The sequence below is a fragment of the Pseudopipra pipra genome, chromosome 6, assembly GCF_036250125.1.
Source record: "Pseudopipra pipra isolate bDixPip1 chromosome 6, bDixPip1.hap1, whole genome shotgun sequence".
Classification (NCBI taxonomy): Eukaryota; Metazoa; Chordata; class Aves; order Passeriformes; family Pipridae; genus Pseudopipra; species Pseudopipra pipra.
In genome coordinates, this window is record NC_087554.1 from 2,919,322 (window position 1) to 2,932,645 (window position 13,324).

Below are 13,324 nucleotides of genomic sequence, written 5' to 3' on the forward strand. Positions count from 1 at the left end.
TGCTTTGTATCAAGAACAGCACTAAGAAGTTTAACAAATGTAAGTGCTGTCCAGAGAGGGACATATTTGTCCAGATGGGAATCCTGAGAAATAACTCTGCCTTTCCAACACTAAAAAGGCATTTGTTGCAAAAATTGTAATGTCTCAAATATTCTGAATATTCTAGATGCTAAGCAGTCTAGAAAGACTTGTCTCCTGAGATTTTATAAGCTATGTGTCTCTCTTTTGTACACATATGTGCTCTACCCTCGGAGGCCCCTAAAATAATAAGGACATGGACCTGCTGGAGTGAGTCCAGAAAAGGGCCATGAAGATGCTCAGAGGGCTGGAGCACCTCTGCTATGGAGACAGGCTGGGAGAGCTGGGGCTGCTCAGCCTGGAGAAGAGAAGGCTCTGGGAGACCTTCCAGCAGCCTTCCAGAACCCAAAGGCACTACAAGAGAGCTGGAGAGGGACTTTTTACAAGAGCATGTAGTGATAGGACAAGGGGGAATGGCTTTAAACTGAGAGAGGTTTAGATTGGATATTGGGAAGAAATTCTTGACTGTGAGGGTGGTGAGGCACTGGAACAGGTTGCCCAGAGAAGCTGTGGATGCCCCATCCCTGGAAGTGCTCAAGGCCAGGTTGGATAAGGCTTTAAGCAACCTGGTCTAGTGGAAGGTGTTGGAATAAGATGGTCTTTAAGGTCCCCTTCCAACCCAAACCATTCCATGATTCCATATATAGCAATATAAAACCAACACAAACCAAAAAATCAAAAGAGTTTACTACTCTGAAAAAGATTTTGAACAATACCAGTTGTCTCCAGAAGTTAAAAACATCATTAATAGTTAGAAAGTCTGGATGTTTCAGCTGTTTCTTAAAAGAATAAAATAATTCTGGTCTGGTCTCTCATTTGTACTCATCTTTTACTGTAGTAATAGAAGCACACAGTAGGCCAGTTAAGCCTTTAAATAATTCTTTTCCTGCAGTTCTATGACAACACAGCACAATACTGTGTGACAGTTTTAAATAAAGCATTCACTAAAAACGTTATATATTCTCAGAAAAATGTCTAAAACTGCCAACATACATTTATCTTACATTAAACAGGAGAAGGAAACTTTTTACCATGTTTAGGTGTCCAGCTCCAGTGAAATTATCAGCACTTATACATAATTTAAGATAATCAAGCAACTAGTGAAGCCTGATTCCTTACAGACACGAGTGTCCTATTTCTCATTTTGGGACAACAATCCCAGGTCTTCTTCATGAGTTCCCTGTGTGTCTCCACACATCCTAGACTGTCATAGGAAGTCCCCCACACTTAACTACTCCTTTTTTTTTGCCTTCATAAGAGGAAAGAAGCAGCAAATCCTACTTGAACTGCCTGCTGACTCACCAGCCAGGAGCTGCCAAAAGCCATGGGGAGCGTTTGGGTTCTGTCAGTCTTGCCTTGCTCTCTCTCCCCTACACACCCATTTCCTTTGGATAAATCTTGAACTGAGTTAATATCTATATCTCTAGAGATGAAAGATTACCAAATTGGCTTCAGGTTGCTCAACACAAGTCATTACAGCCAGACAGTGTATGATTAGCTATGACTAACCCAAACATAACGTGGTGACTTCTGAAACTGGATAGATTAGAATTAGAAACCAAGACACAAAAATTATAATACCAGACAAGGCCAGATAATCCTGCAGTGATTTAACTTCATAATCTAACCATTTTGTGGTTCATAAACACCAAACTGTTATATTAAATTGCCTATTTTCTTTTACTTTGGCAGAACTGCAGAGCACACACAGAAAAGAGTGTTTCACCTCCAAAATTGTTCCACTGACTTCATAGATAGTGAATGCATCCTTAACATGCATTGTTAACTTTATATTCAACAACTAATTACAGACAGTTATACTACTGGATACAATTGCTCACAATCTCTTAAATTTCTAGAGATTGAGTATAAACTACTTCATGAGCTGGCTTCAGGTACCAATCCTTTAATGAGTTAAAATGGAAAAAAACTCTATGTGTAACATTTAAGAATTTTTGGCATAAAGGATAAATAATGGATATTGTAAATGTATCCGGTCTGCAGAAGGATATTAACCATTTGTGGTGAAAGCACAGGTGTAGTAACCAATCTCCAAGATATCCCTGCATCTTTTACAAACTTCTGCTTCATTTCCCCCCTCCACAACAACAGTCTCTACTCACACAACAGCCCCAGACAAGAAGGAAACTCAGGCAACCACACTGGAAATTTGCCTGAGAAGTAAATTGTGGATTCAAAAGGGACTAAATAAATGAGCTCACACTTGATACATCTCATCTGTAAGTCAGTGACTTATGTGAAATACCTAATTGCTCACACTGGTGCTGCAGAAGTTGACACCACGTTGGCAGAGGGGGCTGGATTGTCCCAGGGCTCACACAAGTTCGGAAGGATGAGTCTTTCCCTTTTGACAACATGGACAGACTCATGTTACCAATTCGACCTCAAAACACCAACCTGCTGACTGTTGTGTAGAGACACTGATGACCAGGACAGACAAAAATCACACTGATGATCAGGTCTTGAGTAGTTATGTAGGTTTGATATTTTCCACCCCTACCTCTATCTTCACTTAGAGAAGAATTTAAATAAAGAAGAATTTAAATAAATTTTCCATGTTCATCATTTAGCCCTGACTGTCCCACACCCTTCCTGCACCGGTGGTTAATGGGAACAATATGCTGGGAACAACAGCCCCAGTTCTCCCTGACAGTGTCTGTACAGCCTGACTGCTGCTCTAATTAAACAGTTCAAAGGGAGTGAGAAATGACAACAAGTTGCTTTAGTGCTGATACATCATGTAAAAATGTTGTCAAAGGATGTATGATACACACTTAAAGGTACCACAGGACGGATCAGCCTGGGAGGGACCACAGTGGGTCCAGTGGTCCAACCTCCCTGCTCAAGCAGGGTCATCCCAGAGCACACGGCACAGCATTGCATCCAGATGGTTCTGGAATATCTCCACTGAGGGACACTCCACATCCTCTCTGGATAACCTGTTCCAGTGCTCAGTCACTGCACAGGAAAGAAGTTCATCCTCATGTCCAGGTGGAACTTCCTGGGCATCAGTTTCTGCCCGTTGCCTCTTGTCCTAAATATATCTAAAAGTACCTTGTACTCTTGCATTAAATATACCTAAAGGTACAGTATTTTTAATATATTATAAATACGTATCTATAAATATATATTATATAAAATATGTCTATATAAAACATTATATTTAATTTTGTCTGGACTAATATTTAGGTATTTCGCCAACTAGGTTTGACCGAGATTCCGAAAGCCGAAGTCTACAGCACCAACTTAAGCTTTATTTTTACTTTTTGTTTGTTTGTTTAACGAGGAAACGTCTTTACGTCATTAAAGCCCCGCTTCCCGAGATTGATATTTTTTTTTTCTTCAGGATTATGTTCTTCCTTCCCCTTTAGGACAAGTATTTCCTAGAAAGAAACCACCGTCTTACTCTGCTCGCGGGGTCGGGACAGGGAGCGCGGGAGGGCAGGGCCAGGGGGCGGTTGCGCCCCGGGAGGAGGAGGAGTCCGTGCGCGGGGAGCGGCTGTGGGGACGAGACGGAGAGCGGCATCCCATCCCGCCGAAACCCCTGAGGGCCGAACCCCGAGGGCCGAATTCCCGAGGGACCGCAGGCCTCGCCCCCGCGGGGTTGCCATGGCGACGCGTCGGCCTCGCCCGGGCCGCGCTTCCTGCCGGTGCGTCACCGCCGCTGTCCGGCTGGAAACAACCGAGGCGGCCTGGCCGCTGTTCTCCCGCCGAGCCGCGGGCGGGTTGTTTCCCGCCGGACGAGGTGCGCGGGGCACGCGTCCGGCAGGCGCGGCGGTGCGGGGCAGGTGCGTGTGGTGGGGCCGGGCCGGGGGCTCGGAGGGGCTCGGAGGGGGCGCGGCGGGACCGGGGGTGCTCCGGCTGCTCCTGGCGCGCTGCGCGGCGCCGCCGCCGGGCCCGGGCTGCGGCGGCCTCCCTCCGCCCGCTGCGGAGGCCCGAGGTCCTTTTTATTTCTTCCAGCAATTAAAAAAAAAAATTATAAAACCTGGTTGTTTACAAAGCTCTTGCCTGCTGACGGTGGTGTTTCTTATCAGAGAATTCATGATAAATCAACTCCCACAAGCTTGTGATTCCACTGTACCCAGGAATCTGCTGGAAGCTCGGACACTGCCGTGCTGTTACTGGCATTTAATTCTCCTGTTTGTTGTTTTTCTTCCTGGGCCATTAACTTGGTGATAGATGGCTCAACGATTTAGGTTTCACTTGGAGACCTGTGCTAACTTTATATGTTTTGGATCGGGTTTGTTTACTTGTTTTTACACTCCCTTTTACCTTAATAGTAAAAAAGTTAAAGTCTTCTTGCCTGGCAGGATGATAGAGTGTCCTTGCTGTGAATGTCATGATGTGAAAACCAAGATATGCCTTTGTGTCTTCTTGCATGTACCTCATTCACAGAGTGACAAAATGTCACACTTTTGTATGCTTCACTTTATATATTGGATATATTTCATATATTCATATTTATTATTCCATGTTGAATATACTTCATATATTTGTATTAATTATTTCATATGTTGAATATGTTTTGAATATGCAATATATTGAATCTACTGAGTAGATTCAATATGTTGAATATTCAGTATATTCATATTTCAAAATCACAAGTGTGTAATTTAAGAAGTGTTTATACAGAAGGCATTTCTATAACCTGGGCAGCTTCAGAACAGTTCATTTTACATGCAAAATGATTTTTAAAGAAGAATGGATTGCTGCTGAAACATGATATACTGAGGAACTTGGACAGGAGGCACAACAGAACTTGAATCACCTCATGGAATGGAATGGCCACATGAATTAAACTCTTTTTTTGTACAATAGTTCTCATGTAGAGAACTATATACCAGGATACTGATATTGTTACTGGGAGCCCAGTTGACTTGGGACTTGTTGATGATATTTGCTTGTATCAGATTTTCTTTTTTAGTGTGTAGCAATTACTAGATGTGGTTATTATACCTTCACTTAGGGAAAAGAAGCTCACCCTAAAGCACCAAACTGAACAGGGTTCAGAACTTTTATCAGTCATGCTGGCCATAAAATGGGTTAACAACTTTCAGGAGTTTGGTAATTCTTGGCTTGTTAAGGCACAGACTCCGACTCCAGCTCACTGAGAAGGAGAGTGCCTTTCCTGGTAATGAAATCTCATTGCATCTCCTGTAACTGCTTGAATCATGGTAGCCAGAGGAAAGCCTTTGTTCCTGGGATTTCAAAAAGTAGCAAAATAAGATCCAGGGCACCTGTAAGGAAATGAGGAATGATTTTATTTGTGAAGACTTGCCACGTCAGCGAGGGATAAAGTCTGTTCCATGATCCTGCAGTTTGCCACACGTCCTTGCTTTTGCTTTTTCTGTTTCAAATTGTAATTCTGTTTATTTGGTTTTCTTGCACAGTGCTAAGAAGGCAATTTCAAAGGCAGTGAGGGAATGGCCTTTGGAAGGACACAGAAGGATTGGTACAAGATCCTGGGAGCCAAACCATCGGACAGTCTGGCAGAGCTGAAAAGGAAGTACCAAAAACTCGCCTTATTAGTAAGTGATTTATATAAACCACTGACTTGCCAGTTTTGTTTTTACTTTTTTTTGTATCAATATCACTGATCAGAGTATGTTTATAATACTGGTTCCCTGAAGCTGGTTCAAGTTGGAAATAAACACCTGGAGTTTATGAGTTATCAGTAGATTTTGCAAAAAGGGGTTGTGGTGTCATTCCAAAACACTGATGTGTCTCCCAGCTTTGCTAAGCATTCATAAGTACACTGAGACAAGTTCTTGTTTATCAGGGGCTGGATAATCAGGCACACAAGTCAAAAAAGTCATTGTTTGTGGCAAGTAGTCACAAAATTTGCTGATTGATGCTTGTGGTGTTTCCTGTCATTTGTGCAGTTACAGTGGGCTGAATGCAACATAAAGACCAGACACAAAGAACAAAAGGAAGCTTTTTCCTGATAGCCTGCAGTAATGGCATAGAAAATGTATAGAAGGAAAATAGGTTAATATTAATTTTATTTGCAAGTTTCTGGTGTGTTTTTGTGGATTCGTGTTCTTGGTCGTACATCAAGACTTCACGTTCTGTGAATTCCCTTAATTTTTTCTGAGCTCCTGCTACATATGCATAAGAACCTCAGAGCTCTACCAGGTTACTTTGCATGATTCTTGGTTATTCTATTTTACTCCCTTCCCTGAATTCAGGCATTTTGCTCAAAAGGTGCTTTGGCCTGGGTTTCTGAGCAAAATGGAGTGTCTTGTTTGATGCTGTTGACTGTTTTCAACTGAATTTGATAGACAAATAGAATTCCCAAGGTAACTATACTCCTAAGTTTCTTGAAAACTGGTGACCTGGTAGAGAAGAAGAAAGGAGATGAGCAGAACTCACTTTTATGGGAAAAACTCACTTTGTTTTAGGAGCTGCTAGCTAGACTGTCAGGATTGGCAGGGTGGTAGAGCATGTGCATGGCTGATCTGGCTTGGTTTGAGATGTCAGAACAAATGTGATAAGAAGTTGGGATTTAATGTGAGATAAAGGGAATGCCAGTGATCATGAGACTGAGTTTTGTTAGAGTTGAAATTCATGGGTTTGGGGAAGTTTTTGTTTATTTTTTATGTTGGTGTGTTTTGGGTTTTTTTTAATTATTTTATTTCTAAACACTGTAAAAAAGGTCTTAAAGGTTGGTCCTTTCACCAGTATGTTGCAGTTTTACACATTTTGATATTCTTCAGTTGAATTCACTCGGCAGCCCTGCTGTACTACTCCTTCTCAGTGCTCCTTGTGAACTTATTTCTTTGTCTGCAACTGATCTCTGTACTTATTCTGAAGTTTCAACACCTGACAAGATGTTTGTGTGCAGATATAGGACATAAATCCTCTGGTTCTCACTATTAAACATTGAACTAATCAATGTTTGGAAACCAAGCTTCTCAGTTCCCTTTCTAATAGAAATAGTTGTTTTCTTGGACCTCCTAGTGGTTTTGTTCTACTGAATTACTGGTAAAATGTGAATAAAAGATTAATAATGATCTGTTTGTTCTTAGTGAAGGCAATGGGGGGACCACAGTGTAAAATACCTTTTCTGTTCAGACAGGGAGCTAATTTAAACAGAATACTGTGATGGAAGTAATGTGTTTCTTCCCTATGAATCAATATGTCATAATGGAATTAAAATCACATGTAAAGTATTGTTCAGAGCTGTTACTGAGCTGAAACTACATAGTCCCTTTCCTGTATGAATTTTTTATAAATGAAGCTGATCCTTTGTGTTATAGAGCTGTACTTTCATGTAATTATCTTGAAGTGTATGAAGTGAGAATTGTCGAAGTTTACAACTGTCTGTCTATATCTCTGAGTGTAGTTTTAGAAGATGAAAATAATCTTTAAATATACAAGCTTTTCTTTAGCACCTGTGTGTTTCCAACCTAATTGGTTTGTGCTCTTTATTTGAAAAGTCGGTGAGAAGTGTTAGAGAAAATGAATATGCTTTGTTTTGTTTTTTTCTTGTGGTGTCTGTGGTGGATCTCTCTGACTAAAAAGCCCCACTGATGTTTACTTGTAGGTGTTTTCCCAAGGCAGATCTGCTGCTTGTCTGTTGTTGTTACCATATGTCCTGTCTCTGTTCATCTTTTTCTTTTAGCTGCACAGACCTGCTTGATTGTCTGCTTACTACTACAGCATCCAGCACAGTCATTCTAAAGTCTTTAAAAGCACGGTGGTAATGAAACCATCGTTATTTTTATGCACCTTAAAACCCCAGTGGCTCTAGGAGTGGCTGGAGGCTACAGTACATATCTTCCCTAAAAGGTGTTCTAGTTACAGTGGGAAAGTTTGTGCCACAGATTTGAGTGCAAGGGGGGTCCATGGTTGAAAAAGTTGTGAGACTTTGGTAAAAGAAGAGTTTGCCAGGTCATGTTAACACAAAAAAAATGTTCTTGCTGATTCAGAGGTTCATGAGCTGTGGACTTCCAGATATTGATGGGATATATAAGGGAGGTGTTGCTATATGTTTGTCTTATCCTGATGCTATTGCCTAAGCATCCAGTGTTCATGGTTAGTGAAAAGCACAGCACTGGATGAACCTGTTGTCTTACCCTTTGTGTCCTGTTTAGGGGGAGTCACTCCTTGCTCCCCAGACTTGTGCTTGGAGCTCTTGGTAACTTCACAGCTCCAAGAGCTCCTTTGATTCTCTACAGCTGTCCCTGGAGATGGTGGTGGTACAAGCAGTGCCACCATTGGCATGGGCAGGTCTGCAGCCAGGTGTTTTTAGGGACTCTGGCAGCAGCTCCAGTGTAGAGGCTGGAAGAGCAGGTGAGCACAGCCTTTTAAAAGATTTCATGTCAAGTTCTGTGTTCAGCACAGACAGTTTTCCAGCTTATGTGTAGCAGCACAAGTTAATCTCCTGAAGAACTGTACTAATCTCAAAATCCAAAACTTTGTAAGGCAACTTGCATGGTGGATACCAGTTGCAATTAATACGACATTAATTCTGAAATCACGGCGTTCTGATCTGTTCATTGGCATCAAGCAGAATAGATGGTGGAATTGATTTTTAAACATAATTCTGCTGTTAAAATAAAAATGGCAAATGTCTGAGTCCAGGCCTTTTTCAAATGCTCCCCAATGCTTCGTGGTGAGCATTTGCTTTTTGCCATCTGCTATTTTCTGTATTTGTCAACACATGTACACTTAGCATCTTGAATGAACAGGCAGATGCAAATTTCCAGAGCTAAAAAGCTTTGGAGATCTTGCCATATGTCATCCAAAAGATAACTAAATTTGCAGTTAAATCTCAGGATTGACCTTAATAGTACAAAGTAGTGTGCAATTAAAAATGGTTGAATTGTACCTTTGTAAGAATGACTTCACAGGGGCAAATTAGCTTAAAACTCATGAGTTTTTAAAACAGAAGCTGTTTCTGTTAATTCTAACAAATTGATGATTAAAAAGGTTAATAACTCAGAATAAAACTCTACATAGACACCCCACTAGAGTGAATATATTTGCTTACCTTTTTGCCATATTTTGCTTTGTTGCACTTAGTTTTTTCATTTGATCAGGTCACAGCATACGTTTAAGTGAATTATTGTGCTATAGATAATGTCAAATCCATCTTGTCAGCTCTATCCTTAAGAATAGTATTAACACAGAAAACAGGTTTGGCTTAAAAGTAGGTGTGTTGTTTCCTCCCCACACAGACACACTTTCTAGGTATTTAAACATCTTTATAAAATTTCCTTGCAACTTAAGGAAACTTAATGTTTTAAAACATTTTTGTGTACTTGCATGCACACATAAAAATAAAACATTTTTATGTACTTATATGACTCTGGATCATCTTGATACTTTGTTATTGTAACAATCAGTAGCAGCTGAAGATGACAGACTTCTGGGCACAAGATGCATGTGCCACTGTCAATTCTATAAATAGCTTATTTATGCAACAAAAATACAACTTTTGTGTATGCAGGGTCATACTTCAGTATCTTCTCTGGCACAGAGCTTGAGCCAGTGGTTCTGAAAGGGAAAAGAATTGCAAATAAGTACTTTGGAACTGGCATAGCTCAGTGCAAAGATTCCTTCACTGGCTGTTGTAAGCTCATGCTGAAGTGCTTTTCTGAAGCACAGACTTGCAGTTTCCATACTTGGAAAAGAATCCACCAAATTTTGAGAATTTGTGTCTTGCTGAAGTGGTAGGAGTTTGGCCTTTAATCCTCTGTCTGTGTGTTTGAGATACTTGGGATACATACAGCCTTTTATCCACAGTTGGATGCACAGTAGTTTCAACAAGGTGATTTCTGAAATGGATAAACAGGTTTTATGCTCTATACTTGGTTTTTCAATGAATCCATACAGCTTTTAGGAAGGACAGTGCTTATGTTCCATTTCTGAATCTGTATGAAATCAGTTGAGGATAAAATTAGAGTAACAAAAGTAGGATGCTGGAGAGAAAAAAGTTACACCATCTTATTATTGGCACAATTTTTGCATCCCCTTTTGGTCTAGCACTTTATGGTCAAAGAATGTGTTGCCAGATTTTCTTTTGAATTTTCGTGTGACTGCTTTGTATCTGAAAACTGCTTTTTAGTGGGAATAAAGTCACCAAACACATAAGCTTTGCCTAGTTGAAAATCAGGTGTCTGTTCCTGTTGATGCTGCTGATATTATAGGATACCTTTCAACTGGAAAAAAATTATTGTGCAGGAAAATTATATGCTGCTGTTACAATGTGTGCCCTAATCTTAAAGAAAATCCATGTAATTTGAGCAGGCAGTATGCAAGAAGCTCTTATTTTTAATATGGTGAGGAAATAAATGTGCCATTTAACACGTAGTGTTACAAAGATTCTCTCTTATCAGAAGGGGTGGTGTGTGTATATAAATACAAAGTGTTAAGGTGCTCACTTAATCTATTTGAAAGTGCAGAAAATTTGAAAACAGAGCATCAGGCATAGGTGAGAATGACTCTCAGCAACAATAAAGGAAGATATTAATAGAAATTTAATTTAATGAAGCATAATAACTTCAAGAAGGGATTATTCCATGGAGCATGCTTAGAGGAAAGACTTATGACATTCTGAAGAGAAAAAATCCGTTGTATCTTATCAGATTTATGTACATCTAAAGTCTGCAATCACAAGAGATGCAGAGGATGTCATAGGTAAAGTTAAAAGCCTGCCTGCAGGATTGTTGTTTTAAAGTTTGTTGCAAAATAAATTCAGTATTACTCCTGAAAGGACCTGCCTACTGAGGAACTTCATGCTGAGTTTAAATTGAGAATTCGAACTCGAAAATGAAAACACTTTGAGCTTTGCATTGGAAGTCACATAAAAATGCTTCTCACAATGACAATCAGGCAGTGTGTGGATTCCTTTTTTAATTACCCTTGCAGGGTTTTTATTTTTTATTTGAATAGCAGCTTGCTTTTTAGAGGTATTTAATAGATCATCGTGCTTAGCTAACCCTACCTTCACCCAGCTGGTAGAAAATGGATTTGTAATTTGACAGTATAGACAGAACAAGTTCAGTGCAGCCTGGTTGGAGCTGGACTGAAGTCAATCTTATTGCTACAGAGAGAAAGATAAGCCACCACGTTTAATACAAAGGACTATTGTTTTAATGCTCAGGGTAGGGTTTGTTGAGCTGTTCTTTAAAAAACCAGGGGACATATTTTCCATTTGTGACTTGAAAAGTTGGTTGTTAGCCTGTGCAGTAGTACAAAACAACCTCAGTGTTACAGAAGTCCCTAATTCAAAGAGCTGTACGAGCCAGGTGAGGCTCACGCTGCTGTTCCTGCTGCTGTCGAAGCTGCGAGGGTTGTCATCCATTGATCCACCTGCCTTTGGGGTTGGTTTTTGTTTGTTCTTTTCCTCCCACCAGAAGAGTTCATCATGGTAGTCTGTAGAAAGCCTGAAGAACAGGTAGTTAGGCTGGCAACGATGGTGTTGCAGTAACTTTTCTCGGTCTGAAGCATCACAGGTTTGTTGTGTGTGTCCAGGTGGTGCCTAAAAAGCCAAATGCTGTGGGGCCACCTGGTGCTGCCACATCTGAGCTGGAGCTCCTTGGAGTTGTGAGAGGGGGGTAGTCAGTCCTTAGGCCTCTTTTTGGTGCTCTTTTTGGGTAACTGGCCAGTGGGAGCCCGTGATCTACATAATTAGGCAGCTGGCTAATCAGATGGAATGCACTGAGTAACCAATTAGTGCTGTGGTTGGTCAGCAACCAGCTGGAAGGTGGGCTCTGGGCACATCCTACACACCAGCTGGCTGAGAAAGGTACCCTGAGCTGCAGGAGAGGTGGAGAGAGATCATGGGTGTGGGTGGAGAGAGACCATGGGTGTGGGTGGAGAGGAAAAGGGTGCAGTGAGGTGTCTCAGTGGGAAAAGGGGCACACACAGTGGTGGTTTGCCGTGGCTCCGTGGGTGTGGAGTGGCCTCACTTACTACCTTGCAGTGTACAGTGGTTTTTTAAAGAGGTTGGTGAACTTTAACAAGTGGATGGAGCGTGAATATCCCTACAGCAGAAAGTTTTATTTCTAACTGTTATATAGAATATGAGAAAACCCATAGCATCACAAAATAAACCAGCAAGTAAGTAATGCATTACTTATCCAGGTAGTTCAGCCTCTTCTGAAAGTAATGTTACTTTGGAAATGATTTCTAAACCTAATCTGTTTACTTATGGGGTTATTGTCCATGTTTTATTTGTTATAAGGGGCCTCTGGTGGTCTAGTGGTTAGAGTGCCTGACTCTCACCACTGCGACCCGGGTTCGATTCCCGGCCCCCTGGGCAGGTGGAGCTCGTCAGCCTTGGTAGGCAATCCACCTAAGAGAAGGTCACTCTAAACAAACCTACATCCTGGGGACCTCACTGCCACTGTCCAAGCTTTGCTCGGCCCCGGCAGATGAACCTCAGGACTAAAGGGTGGGCTCAGTTCAGCGCACGCTGTGTCTCACCTAAAAAATCCACTGCGCAGGCTGGAAGGGTTAATGACCTTTCCCAAAATCTTCGCTCGCGAAGACTGGCCATTATTTATTATTTGTTATAATGAGAATCCTCTGTAGATTTAAGGTACAGACATAACAGAATGGGCACCAGGCAGTTGAAATGTGAGATTTGGCTAATACATGCTTGGCCTTTGATGTCATTTATGCTCTGCAAAGGAATCTGATGGCTCTCTTGAGCATTTTGTGCATTGGTTATATAAGTTATTAATTGTAGCAATATATTAAAGAAAGGGTCTATACTGTCTTTGGTAGACTTTTTGTGAAAGGTGTTCAATACTCACAAATACTCACTGTGTCCTGAGGCAGTAAAAAATTAAAATTCTGATTAAAAATAAAACCTGAAGTACCAGCTCATTTAGTGCCATAACAATGCAAGTGTTCTTTCACACTTCTAAAGGAATATTTAAGTACTTTTATATTGGGCAGTGTGCTTTTTATCTCATTTCTGAAGTGAGACATTTGAAACAAAAATCACGTAGGAAAGATATGAATTGAAGCACAGAGAAGGAAGCAACATAGACCAGCATAATGCTTTCACATAAGCAAATGTTCTGATTATTCCAGCATTGGAGCAGCCACAGTCAAGAGTACCTTGGCCTGTCCAGTATTTTCAAATCAGAAATGACTGATCAGAAATCACTGTATATTCAAGTGCCTACTTCAGAAATGTTAAGCACCAGCTCAGTTATTTAAAGAAGCTATAACCCCAGAACGTGAGTTTGAAGGATAATAAAAGTGA

General features: G+C 40.9%; 1 protein-coding gene across 3 annotated transcripts in view; it reads left to right on the forward strand.

The window, feature by feature from the left end:
* The first annotated feature begins 3,778 nt into the window (after positions 1-3,778).
* The window catches only part of DNAJC24 (DnaJ heat shock protein family (Hsp40) member C24), a 36,860-nt gene continuing 27,314 nt past the window's right edge, over positions 3,779-13,324 (forward strand). The window contains exons 1-2 of one of the 3 annotated variants that reach the window (XM_064656995.1): positions 3,779-3,887; positions 5,490-5,627. In XM_064656995.1, coding sequence (XP_064513065.1) covers positions 5,523-5,627 — 105 coding nt within the window. In that variant the 5' untranslated portion in view covers positions 3,779-3,887; positions 5,490-5,522. Of the gene's footprint in view, positions 3,888-4,019; positions 4,040-5,489; positions 5,628-13,324 lie in introns of those variants that run through there. The other 2 variants (XM_064656993.1, XM_064656994.1) reach the window with 2 other exon arrangements.